The 13,179-nt window shown below is 45.5% G+C and overlaps 1 protein-coding gene across 1 annotated transcript in view; it reads right to left on the bottom strand.

Moving 5' to 3' along the window:
• Positions 1–11,843, bottom strand: part of MGMT (O-6-methylguanine-DNA methyltransferase) — a 141,143-nt gene extending 129,300 nt beyond the window's left edge. Inside the window, exons 1-2 of the mRNA XM_084210056.1 lie at positions 11,802–11,843; positions 3,593–3,635 (exon numbers count right to left, since the gene is read on the bottom strand). Of these exons, the coding sequence (XP_084066182.1) occupies positions 3,593–3,616 (24 nt within the window). The 5' untranslated portion in view covers positions 3,617–3,635; positions 11,802–11,843. The remainder of the gene's footprint in view (positions 1–3,592; positions 3,636–11,801) is intronic.
• Between the last annotated feature and the right edge of the window lie 1,336 nt (positions 11,844–13,179).

Below are 13,179 nucleotides of genomic sequence, written 5' to 3'. Positions count from 1 at the left end.
AATGAATAACTTGGTCTCATAACAATTAGAGGGTGCCCCAAAAAACTATTTTGTTATAACTGGGTTGAGTTTCAACAAGTCCCTTTCAACTCAGGATATTCCATGACCCCATGAAACCTCACGCAAAGGAAAAGTCATGGTGCAGTAATCTTAATTTTCCAGATGTGTTCATCACTTCAAGAATTAAACCCAAGGTATTGGCTACATACTGAGTTATCTACACACAGGTACAATTCCCTTTGTGCTGTGCCCAGCTCTGGCCCTGCAGGACAAGAAGGACTTGGAGGGGTTGGAGCGTGTCCAGGGTGGGAACAGAGCTGGGCAGGGGCTGGAGAATCCCTGAGGAGCTGGGCAGGGGCTGGAGAATCCCTGAGGAGCTGGGCAGGGGCTCAGCCTGGAGCAGAGGAGGCTCAGGGGCCCTTGTGGCTCTGCACAGCTCCTGGCAGGAGGGGACAGCCGGGGGGTCGGGCTGTGCTCCAGGGAACAGGGACAGGAGCAGAGGGAACGGCCCCAGGCTGGGCCAGGGCAGCTCAGGGTGGGCACAGCAGGAATTTCCCCATGGAAAGGGGGCTCAGGCCCTGGCACTGCCCAGGGAGGGCTGCAGTGCCCGTCCCTGCAGGTGTCCCCTGGAGGTGGCACTCAGGGCTGGCACAGGCTGGGGATGGCACAGCTGGGCTCTGGCAGGGCTTTGCCAGCCCCAGGGGTTCTGGGATCAAAAACCATGGAGGGCCTTGCTGTGAGAGTGTGTTCACACGTTTCTCTAAGAGGTTTTACTCTGAGCACAGAGAAATACAAATTTCACTGCCCAAATCAGCACCTGGCACAGGGAGCTTGGAGTGCTCGGCTCCTACAGGCTCAGCCTGATGTAAATACATGGCAACTACTCCAATACAAGGAAAACAGATGAAATTTTAATCAAATGAGCCTTGTATCAGGTTCAGGAGAACTGAAAATGGGCTAAAAATGAAAAAAAAAAAACCAGCAGAAGAATGACTTTAATATTGGGTAACATTTCAAGTTTTTATCACCTAAATCCACAAAATTCCTGATCTGCTCCTGCTTGTCTTCTCTGCAGAGCTGGAGTCAGGACCAGCTAAATAAAAGATAATGCAACTAGGCATAACACAATAAAAGATATTACCTTCCCAATGCATTATTGCTGCCAATTATAAGAATCACTTCAACTTAATTTCAAAGGCACAATCACCCTCAACTGTAACAGTCTCTTTTTTAAATTTCAAACAGTATTACATTAAGGCAATAACTCACCTTCCAGCTATAATATCAGTCTCCCTTATTGCAAAAATACATTTCATAAATACTTCTCATCGACAAGTCAAGCTAATTCAGGTTAATTTTATTGTATTTTGGTGCTATCTCACATTTGTGTGCAATTACCTTTATCATTTTATTGCCGTGCCAGAAAGTAATCAGAACAATTATTTGAAAAAGGAGGGGTATAAATTCTAAATCACACTTGCTGGCATTTTTGATAAAATAGCAGCTTTATCTCAGGAAGTGGCAGGGACATGGGATAAATCATGCATCAGTCAAGTGTAGCTGACCCCCAAGTGCATTGCACAATATCAGGAGTGCTTCAAAAGAAACTTTCCTATATAATCCATCATTCTTTATAATACCAAAATAGCTCTACCTGAAGAGTAGGAGCTGGAGAATAATAACAAAATAAATCTAAGCAATATGAACAAAACCATTAATAGTGCTCCTTAAGCTGAAGGAGAGTCAGGAATCTGTGTGAGGAAAGAATTTCGCTGAAATTTTTGAAGTGAGCAGAGCAGCAAAATGTGTATGAGGGATTCACTAAAACCACAAAATACAGGGAAATAAATACAGACAGAAGAGGTGTTGCAAATGTCTGTATAAAAATACAAGAGTATAGTCTTGGCACACACACATCTGGATTTTCCTATAGCTGTCCATCCCTGCTCGAGTTAGGATAAGGGTTTCACTACTAACAGAGCAAAGCATCAGGGTTAGTTCAGAATCCATTCACTAACTTCAAATTTAACTGCAAGAAATCCAGCGAGGAGCAGAATGACATTTAGCATTTTCTAACGAAATACAAAAACTGCCACACTGTCAGAAGAACCACAAGCCCCCACCCAAATTCCTAAACATGGAGACATCCTAAGGTTTGGTCACCCAGAGCCCAGCCACCTTCCAGCCCAACCCAAACCCAAAACTCATCTCTGGTCACTGCAACAGGATCAGGGATGGAGTGGGAGGCACGGGCAGTGATTATGGAAAATCCCCACGTCTGCCTGCTTTCCCAAAGCATTTTGCAGCAGCCTCCTTCCAAACTGTTCAGCACATTGCACGGGTGATAATTGATTCCTGCAAATCCATGGCCAGGCACACGCTGGGTGTCACCCCAACGTGGGGCTGTGCAAACTGATCACACACCGAAAACAGCCCGAAAATCACCAATTACATCAGGACATCAATATTTAATATGCATCCAGAGCACAGGGAAGTGTCTGCACAGTCCCCACAGCGGAGTTGGAGTGTTTTACCTCAAACCTTCTGTCTTCCCACATATCAAAAGGGGAAAACTCCCTGAACAGCTCAAGCTGCACCTTTCAACTCCACGTGAGAGAGGGGGAAATGAAAAGGTTAGATAATAAATTATTAGTTTCGTGTCACTTGCCAGCTATATCACACCTAGCCTGCAACGAGAGGGAGCCAGGGATTCTCCCTCCCTCTGCTAAAAGGTGTTTGCAACTGGAAGATGCATAAATGTGACTAAAGAGACGATGGTTCAAAAGAAAAAAGTGAAGCAATAATTTATTTACCTGGATTTCTTCCTTAACCATTCTGTTTTAAAAAAACAAAACCGATTTGCTTTTGTAGAAAAGAGGTAAACAACACAAACCAGCAAAACGCTCCTTCCTAAGCCACATGACATTATGTAAAGCAGATTAAAACCACAAGAGATGCCACTATTCAGACATTTAGAGCAGTGACAGAAGTTGCCAACAGGAATAGTTAGAAATGCAGGTGTGATTGCACCAGAAGTGTTTTCCTAGAGGAACATCACTAATGTTACAAAAATAGTTATTCCACACAAAAAAAAAAAAAAGACTTTGTGTCTTCAAAGTTCATTTCAACAATTTCAGGGAGACAGCTACAGACTAACAATGTGTTGATGCCCTTCTTTCAGCAGAGTAAATTGTCTGAATATTTGGATAAACATCCATGTTTCTTGTTTTGCTGCAATGTCACTGACCCACACTTACATCACTGAAGCATCAAGCCTCAAAATTAAGCCTCCTTTTCAGGGAGGTGTTTATTATTAGGGAATGGAAACAGCAACAAAGCAGAGAGAGCAGCTCTGTCCTGTTATTTATGCTCTGTAGCAGATGGATACGTGCTGGGGAAAGGTCCACTGATGCCTGTTACCAACCATGACAGAGCTACAGAGATTTACAATGCAGCATCAATCTTGTCAACTGGATTCCTAATCCTGACTGCTGGGCACTGGGGAAAAAACAAACTATGTTACGTGAACTCTTTTGTAATGCTGGACTTCCAGTGGCCACCTCCCTGCCAAGGCACTGCACTGGAAACTTACTTTGGGAACCAGCCTCGATGCCATCCTGAGGAAAAGGCTCCACCTGCGAGGAAAGAAAATAATCCCCAGTTAGATTATTAAATCTGAATTCTGCTGGGAGAACTGAATATCCAGAATATCCACCTCTGCATCAGTTTTTAAATGAGCTCCAAGTTTCAGTACACAGAATTTCCAAAGGGAGTTGGGTTTTTTTTTTTCACAAACAACATGGAATTTTAATGTTAAGTCACCCGCTCGTCATGAGTCAAACAAAAAAATCAACAGATGGCACATTGAAGAGTTCTTCCACAACAAGCACTGCACCACTCTGATATCTGGAATAAGAATGCCTCAAAAGATAAAAGTATTAATTGAATAATTTTTTACAGGCTGTCATGTACTTCTAAGTGACTGAGTAAAACGAAGAGCCTGTTGTGATTTAGGAAATGCCACATTTTAAGGCATGAAAGTGATTTTAACAAGTGATTGTGATATACTCTGGGTTTAAAAGCACAGATTTCATGCCACTGAGTACCTAAAACATTTTAACTTCAATTATTATCATTCTAGCATTTGACATTATTTATATAATTTAAAACCACAACTGGTTCCTTTTTGCTCTCCCCTTGGAAATAAAGGATATTTCCTATTTCTTTGGCATTTAGCTCCCCTCTCTATGTTTTTCTTAGTGCCACTCAGCTAATAGCACTCTTTGAAAGATGTGGTACAAACACTGTATTTTTTAAAACCAAGGAGATTATGTGCCAAAGCTCAGCTTCACAATCCTGACTCACAGCTAGCCTCGATGGGAACTGCTCCACTTAAACCAGGGAATCTCCACTCCTTGGGCAGGGATAACTGTATCCACTTCAGGAATGGTAAATCTCTTAAAAATGAAATTATATGAACATCCCAGGCTTCCCAAGATCTCTCCCAGATAGAACACATGGCCACTTCCCAACCACTTAAAACCAAATAGCAACATTTAATCTTAATATTGCATCTTACTTAAGTATTTAAAATTAAGATGAATAATTAGTATTTTAAGGATAGTAACAAGGCAGGCATTGCAAGGAGAACTCACTGCATTTTTAAATGCAGGTCAGGCAGATGAGCAATTTAATAGAACTACCTAAAATATCTGTGATAGAGCTAAAAATAAAATAGCAATTTATTTCTATCATCAGTTCAGAGCTGGGTATTGCAAAGCACCCAGCAACGCTCAGGTTTTTTAGATCTTCCTGAAGGGTAAAGCTGAAATCTTTGCCTCAACAATCAGATTTATCCAGAAGCTCATTTCAAACCCTAGCTGAGCTCCACCTGCTCACCCCACAAGGCTTTCCTTAAGTGACCAAAGCTTGGGTAAAACCAGTCATGTCCAAAGCACTGTGGTTAGAAGATTTCTGACAGCCAGCCAGTGAGAAACCACACAAAAAACACCCCTTGGAAAGTCCAAACCACCCCTCCAAAATGCACCTCAGCCTTGCAAAGACTGTCTGGCTGGAGGAGGTCAGTACTTCACGTGGAGCTGAAGGGTTCTCCTGAGGCTGACCTTGAAGGCAAGGAGCCAACACCTCTTTGGAGCAACACACATTGAGCAATTCAGTGACACCACTAAAAGCCAAAACCTCTTTGGAGGAACACACACTGAGCAATTCAGTGACACCACTAAAAGCCAAAACCTCTTTGGAGGAACACACATTGAGCAATTCAGTGACACCACTAAAAGCCAAAACCTCTTTGGAGGAACACACACTGAGCAATTCAGTGACACCACTAAAAGCCAAAACCTCTTTGGAGGAACACACACTGAGCAATTCAGTGACACCACTTCCATGGTGTGGAAAGTGAGACACCAGAACCAAACCTCAAAAAACTCAAACCTTCATGCCAGCAATGGCTTCACCAAAATGGAAAACTCCCTCCTGCATTTGCAGAGTGGATAAACTGAAAGGATTAACGAGCAGTATGGGAAAAATAAATGGTCAACAATCCTCACTAGCTCAGAGCTGCCAACACGGACCAGTGACAGCCATCTCCATCTCTCCTGCCTCAGCTTCCCTTGGCCATTCCAGCAAGATGTTCCCAAGCTCCCCACAAGCTCTGCTCCCACCCAGGAGCTGTGCTGAGGGAGCAGGGTGCTCCCAGGACACCTGAAGATGCACAAACACCTGCAGGTGCTCAACGGTGCAGGAAGCAAACACATCACAGTGAGCATCCCAAAGCTCTGGATATGTCAACAGGCCAAAAAGGTGAAGAAAAGTCAGAGGTGACATCAAAAACAGCTCCTGGAAGGGCAGGAAATTCTTCAGCCATGTTTTGCTGGTGATCTAGAACAGAAGTCCTTGGGCTTTGAGATACTTCCCTGCTCCTTTTCCCCCTGGAACGCAGCTTGACGAGTACATGTGATGGCAGTAAGAACTTGGATTAATAAAAAGTATTTTTTCTCAGTTCATCAACTTTTAAACACTAAAGGAAGATTCTCCTTGAAGGATAAGTCCTCAGGACCCTCAGCAGAACACTCTCGTTCAGCACTAAAATTAAAAACTAGCCATTACACCAAGTGACTATAGGAACAAAATTCCGTATGAAAACATTTAAAGTACATTAGATTTTTGGTCAAGATGAAAGCCTGAGAAAGAAAAAAAAATCCAGCAATCTATTCTAATTGGGTTCCCATGGTAACTGTACAATTGGGTTTCTCAGTATAACATCCCAAAGGCCCAATGCACACTTGTAAAATATACTTCAAACAGCCGGAATTGTTTTTACATTACAGCACTCCCAGGAAGATCAATTACTATACATCCCCACCCTAACTATTAGTGGCAGGAGATGTTAACACTATTGGCCATATTAACATAAGTCATGTAAAAAACCCCACATATCACCATCATTATATAAAACTAATTACACACTTCAGATTCATCAAACATGTTCCGAGTAATAAACCAATAGCAGTCTTGTCACCAGATCATGTTTACTGAATGCAAGAAATCAACCCCAAATATATGCCAAAGCATTTTTGCTTCTCATATTGATCCCAAGGATAAACAGAATCAATCATTAATAATTACATTATGAGATGACCCAGAGGGTTAATCATATTCTTAGAAAGTCTCGCTGAGGAATCAAATATAATGGCACAAAAAGGCAACTGAAATGCATTTAAATCCAGGGCTGGCTGCATTAACAATAATATAAAATAAAGTACATTAAACTCATGCAATCAGTGAAAATAGTATTATTGGTATGTTTTAATAAATAATAAAACAAGCATTTTTTACTTCCCTGGCAGGGTGGGCAGCCCTGGCACAGGGTGCCCAGAGCAGCTGGGGCTGCCCCTGGATCCCTGGCAGTGCCCAAGGCCAGGCTGGACACTGGGGCTGGAGCACCTGGGACAGTGGAACTATCTGTCCTGGGTGTGGGAACAGATGTTCTTTAAGGTCCCTTCCAACCCAAACAATTCTGGGATTTCATGATCTATTTTAAAAGTTTGTTTCAGCTGAAGCACTTTGCCTTGTTGGACTCCAATTTCACCTTCCTAAAGCATACCCCTGGCCATAGAGCTGGATTTTATTCCATCCCACTGCCTAAACCTCCAAGTTAAAAGGGAATGATGATCCAGCCCCACTGAACTGGATTCAAAACCAATTAATTCTTTTATATTTCAGGAAAAAAAAAAAAAAAAAAAAAAAAGAAAACCAAAACAAAAAAGCCCAAACCAACAACTGTGGCCAGCTTGAATAAACCCCATCAACCATAAATCTTCCTATTTCATGGAGTCAGCCGAGAACCAGGGGTATTTCTGATGTCAACAGGAGACTGTGCAAGGGATTTCCCTTTTCCCACACCCTTCCCACTACACCTCTGCCCATCCTTAAATCCAGCAGAGCACAGTGCAGGGAATTGAAGTTGTGGGAATTGTTTCTGCAGGACACAGGTGACAGCAGAAATGTGCTGTCCCCACCACCAGCCCAGGCTGCCAAAGCAGGCTCCTGCTGCCCGTGTACTGCCACATGCTGAACACTCATCTGCTGGTTTTATGATGTGAAACAGAAAAATTAATCTTTTAACAGGGCCTTAAGTATACTTTAGGTGTTTATTAAAAAGTGTAACTAATTAACAGACCTTCTGCACACTTGAATGTACAAACAAGCCAAGATAAGAGCATTGTTTGCCTTGTGCTGACTGATCTAAAGCACTCAGATAATTTCAGTATTCCTGATGATGATTATGCAGCAGCAGCACTGACAAGACAGCACTAATTCACTAATTCTGGCTATCTGCTAATGCAGGGTTACCTGGAGGGACCTAAATCTGCACGTGGAGCACAGAGATGGCAACATTCACACAACAAAACAGCCTGACTCCAGTGGGCTGTGCTGATGTATATATTAAAATACTGATTGCATTGATCTGCACAAAAAGGTGGCATTTGTATAAAAATGAAAAGCTAAAATGCATCCATCAGGTCAAAACTCAAATTATTATTTATTCCCCACTGCCAACTGCTCAAGACTCCAGGCCACTGGTCAATGCTGCTATTTTAATATTTAACTCCTATTTCACTCAAAAAGCAGAGAAGTCAAAACCTTTGTTTCAATGAACTCCCCTCTTCTTTGCAATTAAAGGTGATTTGCTCAGGTGTGTTTAATAACCTTCAGACTCTCTGCTGCATCAGGGAGAACTTCAGCTGCATGTCCAAGTTTTACAAGTGACATGGAAAGATACCTGAGACTATCTGTATCATTTAATTTGGTCCAGAATAAATTGATAATCCTGACAGCCACCAGGACATGGTAATTGAGCTGTGCAGATATAAAATAGTAAATAAGGAAACAACTCGAAAAAGGATTAGCAAAAAGCATCAAAATAGCAACATATTCCAAATAACTTTTACAATTACTCAACTTCATTAAAATCCAAACCCACACAAGCTTTATTGGCATTCAATACATTTTAAGCAGTTGCCTGGACCACAAGCAGCTCAGTTTTAAAACTGCATTTTGCATTTATGAAGAATACTTCAGCACAGGTTTGGTTTTATAGTCTGGTTGTTCCTCCAGCTGTGTGTTGAACTTGCTGGCCCAAGCACACCTGTGCTGGGTGATATGTCAGAAATACTAAATTCAACAGGGGTTTTTTCTTCCATTAGGAGGATTTTACCCATTATACCTTCAGATAAACCAGCACAATTACTGGTCAGTAACATTGCCAGCTATCAGCAGAGGGAGGGAACTCAGGTGTGGAATTCTGCTGTAAGGACACCGAGCCTTTCACTTTTTAATTACAGCATTAATGAAGTTAAAGCTCCCAAACCTACCCAAACACGTTCTGCAACCTGCCACTACCTAAAAGATTCCAAACCTCCCAAAATTAAAACTTCACCCTCCATTTTCCCATCAGTTACATTCTCCTCACCAGTCCAGATATCTTATGAACACTGGGTAAACGAGAGAATTGCACAATCCGTCAATAAAATAAACGTATTTTCAACTCCTGTCCAGATGACTCAAGTTGTCAGTAAAAACTGCCACCAGCGCTGCGCTTGCAGAAAAATGTCCATAAATGCATTATTGCGACTGGCAGATCGATGTCCATAATAAAAACAAATAGAGTTAACAAGTGCCGGCTCCTCCGAGTTATGCCACGGCTGGGATGTGGATCCAGCCCCCCTGACAGCTGCTGGGAAGGGGCAGTGCCAGCTCCACAGGCAGGGAGCATCGTGCTGCAGAACTCTGCAGTGTCACAGGGAACATTAATGCCTGCAGGGTGGATTTAGGAGCTCCATGTGCTCACAATTTGACATGGGAACGGAGCTCCCACTCAAAAGGCTGAAGCCCTGCTCCATCATCATACTGGGAAGGAATTGTTCCCTGGCACAGGGTGCCCAGAGCAGTGTGGCTGCCCCTGGAGCCCTGAAGTGTCCCAGGTCAGGTTGGACACTGGGGCTGGGAGCACCTGGGACAGTGGGAGGTGTCCCTGTCATGGCAGGGGTGGAAGGGATGGCATTTAAGGTCCCTTCCCACCCAAACCAGGCTGGAATTCTGAGATGGGATTTAAGGTCCCTCGGTGGCACTGGATGGGCTTTAAGGTCACTTCCCACCCAAACCATTCTCTGATATTGTTCTGTGAACTATGCAATAACAACTCACCAGCAGAAAGGCTTTTTCTTTCAGAAATTAAGTGTAATTTAGGTCAGCCGTGTCCCAGGCAGAACAGCTGACTGGTCTGGAGGCTGCTGTTTAATTCTGACACCCCAACACACCAGCACCTCCAGTTTGTTCCCTTGAAGCTCTTCCAGCACAACACCTGAACAACCACCCTGCAGCCCCACAGGTGAGGAGGCCACCAGAGGAGGGGGAGAAGGAAATTACACACTGCCAGAGCAGCCAGCACCCTGAGGGTTAATTCACAAGCACCAGCTGCTCTCAGTCCTCCAAAACCCTTATTGTATAGGGAAAAAAACCCACTACAAAAACAGCCATCCATGTCTTTGACATGCCCTCCTTTGGATTTTTGACACTACTGCTTCTTCTAGGTGTTTCCCCTGTCTGTCACCAGTGAGTTTAACCAGAGCTGCTCAGGTGCAGCCTTCCCACCTCACCCTCACTTCCCATAACAAACATCCCGCTTTTCCTGCACAAGTCCTTAACTCAGCCATGCAGGGCAACCCCAGGAATCCTCCCAAGGGGCAGCAGCTTCTCCTCCAGGCCCTGCTCCCTTCAGTGATAGCACGAGCTGATCCTCTGCATAGGTGAAGCATTAAACAGTGGTGACAAGTTAATTACAGAGTTATCAAGAGGTAAAGCAGCCACGGCAACACAAGTTAGTCTCTAACTACAACAGTTTCCTATAGAGCTTCTGCTCTCATGCTGGAATAATTGCTGTAATGAACTTGTCACGGGCCAGAATGCAGATAGGAATTGCTAAAGCCACCTCAAAAGCTCACACAGCCACATCTTTTTCCTGCTGAAACCCGAAGATTTTGGTAGAACTGTCCGTATTTGGAAGATTTCTGTTTGGAAACGAAGCAAACAAAACTTTTACTATGTAAAGAACATGTCACAGACGGACAACATTCACAAGAAAATTATGTTTTTAGACATTGAAGGGGTGTTTTGCCTCAGAAAGAATAAGCCCACATCCCCAACTTTAGTTGCCAGTGCATAAGGGAGACAGGCAGTGCTTAGAGGCCAAAACCTACAGCAGGTTTACAAGGGAACTCTGTCATCCCAACAAACCCCTCCAGATGATGACCCTTGTGTAGGGTGAGCACAAATCTGGACATGAAAGGGAGCTGAGAAATGGCTCACACAGCACCACACTCTCACAGTGTAATACCCCACTACATAAAACTGAGATTTTTCAAAGTGGAACACTGCAGACTGCACCTCACCGTTCCATAAGAGCACCACTCCACAAAAAGAAGATACAAGTCACCACAAATACGGTTTATTTGGGAGGGGCAAATAAATTAAACAGTTCTTTACATGTACCGTGCTGTAAAAGCTGCATGCAGTTACATTATTGCAATTACTTTAAGACACCTGCAGAGCCTGGCTTTTATATCAGTGCTGAAAGGATATTTTTAGATTAACATTAATTTGCCATGTATTAGAGCGGCTCAGGCTGGGAGGGACCACAGCGGCTCACACGGTCCCATCAGCGCATCCCCGAGCACATGGCACTGCACGGCGCTCAGATACTTCTGGAATATTCCCACCGAGGGAAACGCTAAAACCCCCCTGGACAGCCTTTGGGCAATTCTTTAGGTGCAGTTTACCCTCTCGGAGCCCGTGCAGCAGCACTGCTGCCCGCTCACCCCATCCCCACCGCGCCCGGGGCACAGGACGCGCCCGGGGATGCTCCGGGGAGGGAACCGGCCCTTCCCGGAGCGATTAATCTGGAGATTCACAGGAACCCGCAGTGAGCCCAGGCTGCTGCCATCCATCCCCCCTTCCCCAACCAAGGACAACCAGCAGGTTTTCCCAGGCCGGGCTCCGCCGCAGCCCCAGCCCCGGCGGGTTTGCGCTGCCCCAGCTCTGCGGGCTCCGGGGGCCGAGCATCCCCCGCTCACCCCGCCCGTCCGCCTGCCCACCCTCCGGGCCGCCTCTGCCTCTCCCTGTCAGTCCCGGAGCTCCGTGGCTGTCCCTGGAGCTCTGTGGCTGTCCCTGGAGCTCCCTGGCTGTCCCTGGTGTCCCCGGCAGCCGCGCTCCCCGCGCACCTGCCCGCGCCCGGGGATGGCTCCGCACAGGCCGCGCTGCCGGGGCGGGGCCGGGGCCGCCCGGAAGCCGCGGCCGGGCGGGGGAAGGGGAAGAGGCAGAGCCGGGGAGTTCCAGGGGGCTCCGGGAGGGAGCCGGGGAGTTCCAGGTGGCTGCGGGAGCGAGCCGGGGAGTTCCAGGCGGCTCCGGGAGGGAGCCAGGAGGAGCCGGGGCCCTGCTCCCCCACGGTGTGGCCGCAGCCGAGCGGGAGCGTCGCCGCCGGTGCGGCCCGGTTGGGGCTGCGGGCCGGGCCGCACACGTGGGAAAACCGCGGAATTCTGTAAAAATCCACCCCAAAACAACGATCTGTGCACGGCTGACACGGCTGGGGGGGCTCGCCTGGGGAGGAGAAGGCTCCAGGGAGGGCTCAGAGCCCCTTACAGGGCTTAAAGGGCTGCAGGAGAGCTGGGCTTGGGATAAGGGATGGAGGGACAGGACCCAGGGAATGGCTTTAAACTGAAAATGGGTGGAATTAGATGGGAAATTGGGGAAGAAATGATTCCCTGTGAAGATGCTGAGGGCCTGGCACAGGGTGCCCAGAGCAGCTGGGGCTGCCCCTGCATCCCTGGCAGTGCCCAGGGCCAGGCTGGACACTGGGGCTGGAGCAGCTGGGACAGGGGAAGGTGTCCCTGCCATGGCTGGGTGGGATGAGATGGGATTTAAGATCCCTTCCACCCAAATCAGGCTGAAATGCTGGGATTTGCAAAGCTATAGGCAAGGTGGGCACAGAGAATTAGCAGCTGAGTGTAGAAGGAGAAGCATTTTGTAAATGCAATTCCTAAAGGGAAACAGGGAAGAGATAAAAAGGAGTGAAACACCAGAGGAAAGTGAACTTGCAGTGAGGTTTATTTGAGGAAATAAATAAAAAATAACAGGATACAAAATGCCAGTAGAGTTTGCAGCAAGAAACCACTAATTTCCAAGCTGGAGGATCTTTCAGAGTTTCAATCCGAGTTATGTCAGCAAAAATTTTTTAAGTTTCTCTATATGATTCAGAAACTGTCACAAAATTAAGGAATCCACTTGGGAAGGATCAGAACAATATTTAAAAAGTCATTGCAGAATTCAGGAAATCCTTTCTTTCATAGGGAAAATCTGTAAATAAATACAGAACTAGCAACATTGAGGTAGTGCCTGTGTGTTAAATCTGATTCTAAAAGAAATAGAAAATAAATGTAAAATATGGTCCAAAGTGCAGAAGTTTCCCCAGTACAATTGAAAATAGTTGTGGAGAAACTGACATTTACTGATGAGAAAATGGAGCTTTTCCCTAATTCTAATGAAGCTTGCATTAATGGTCAATTAAAAGGTGCTGCCACTGCATGTCCATGCAAAGGCAGT

Source organism: Fringilla coelebs, assembly GCF_963513975.1.
Source record: "Fringilla coelebs genome assembly, chromosome: 8".
NCBI classification, from domain to species: domain Eukaryota; kingdom Metazoa; phylum Chordata; class Aves; order Passeriformes; family Fringillidae; genus Fringilla; species Fringilla coelebs.
Note: the sequence above shows the minus strand (reverse complement) of the source record. Positions and strands in the feature narration are given on the sequence as shown.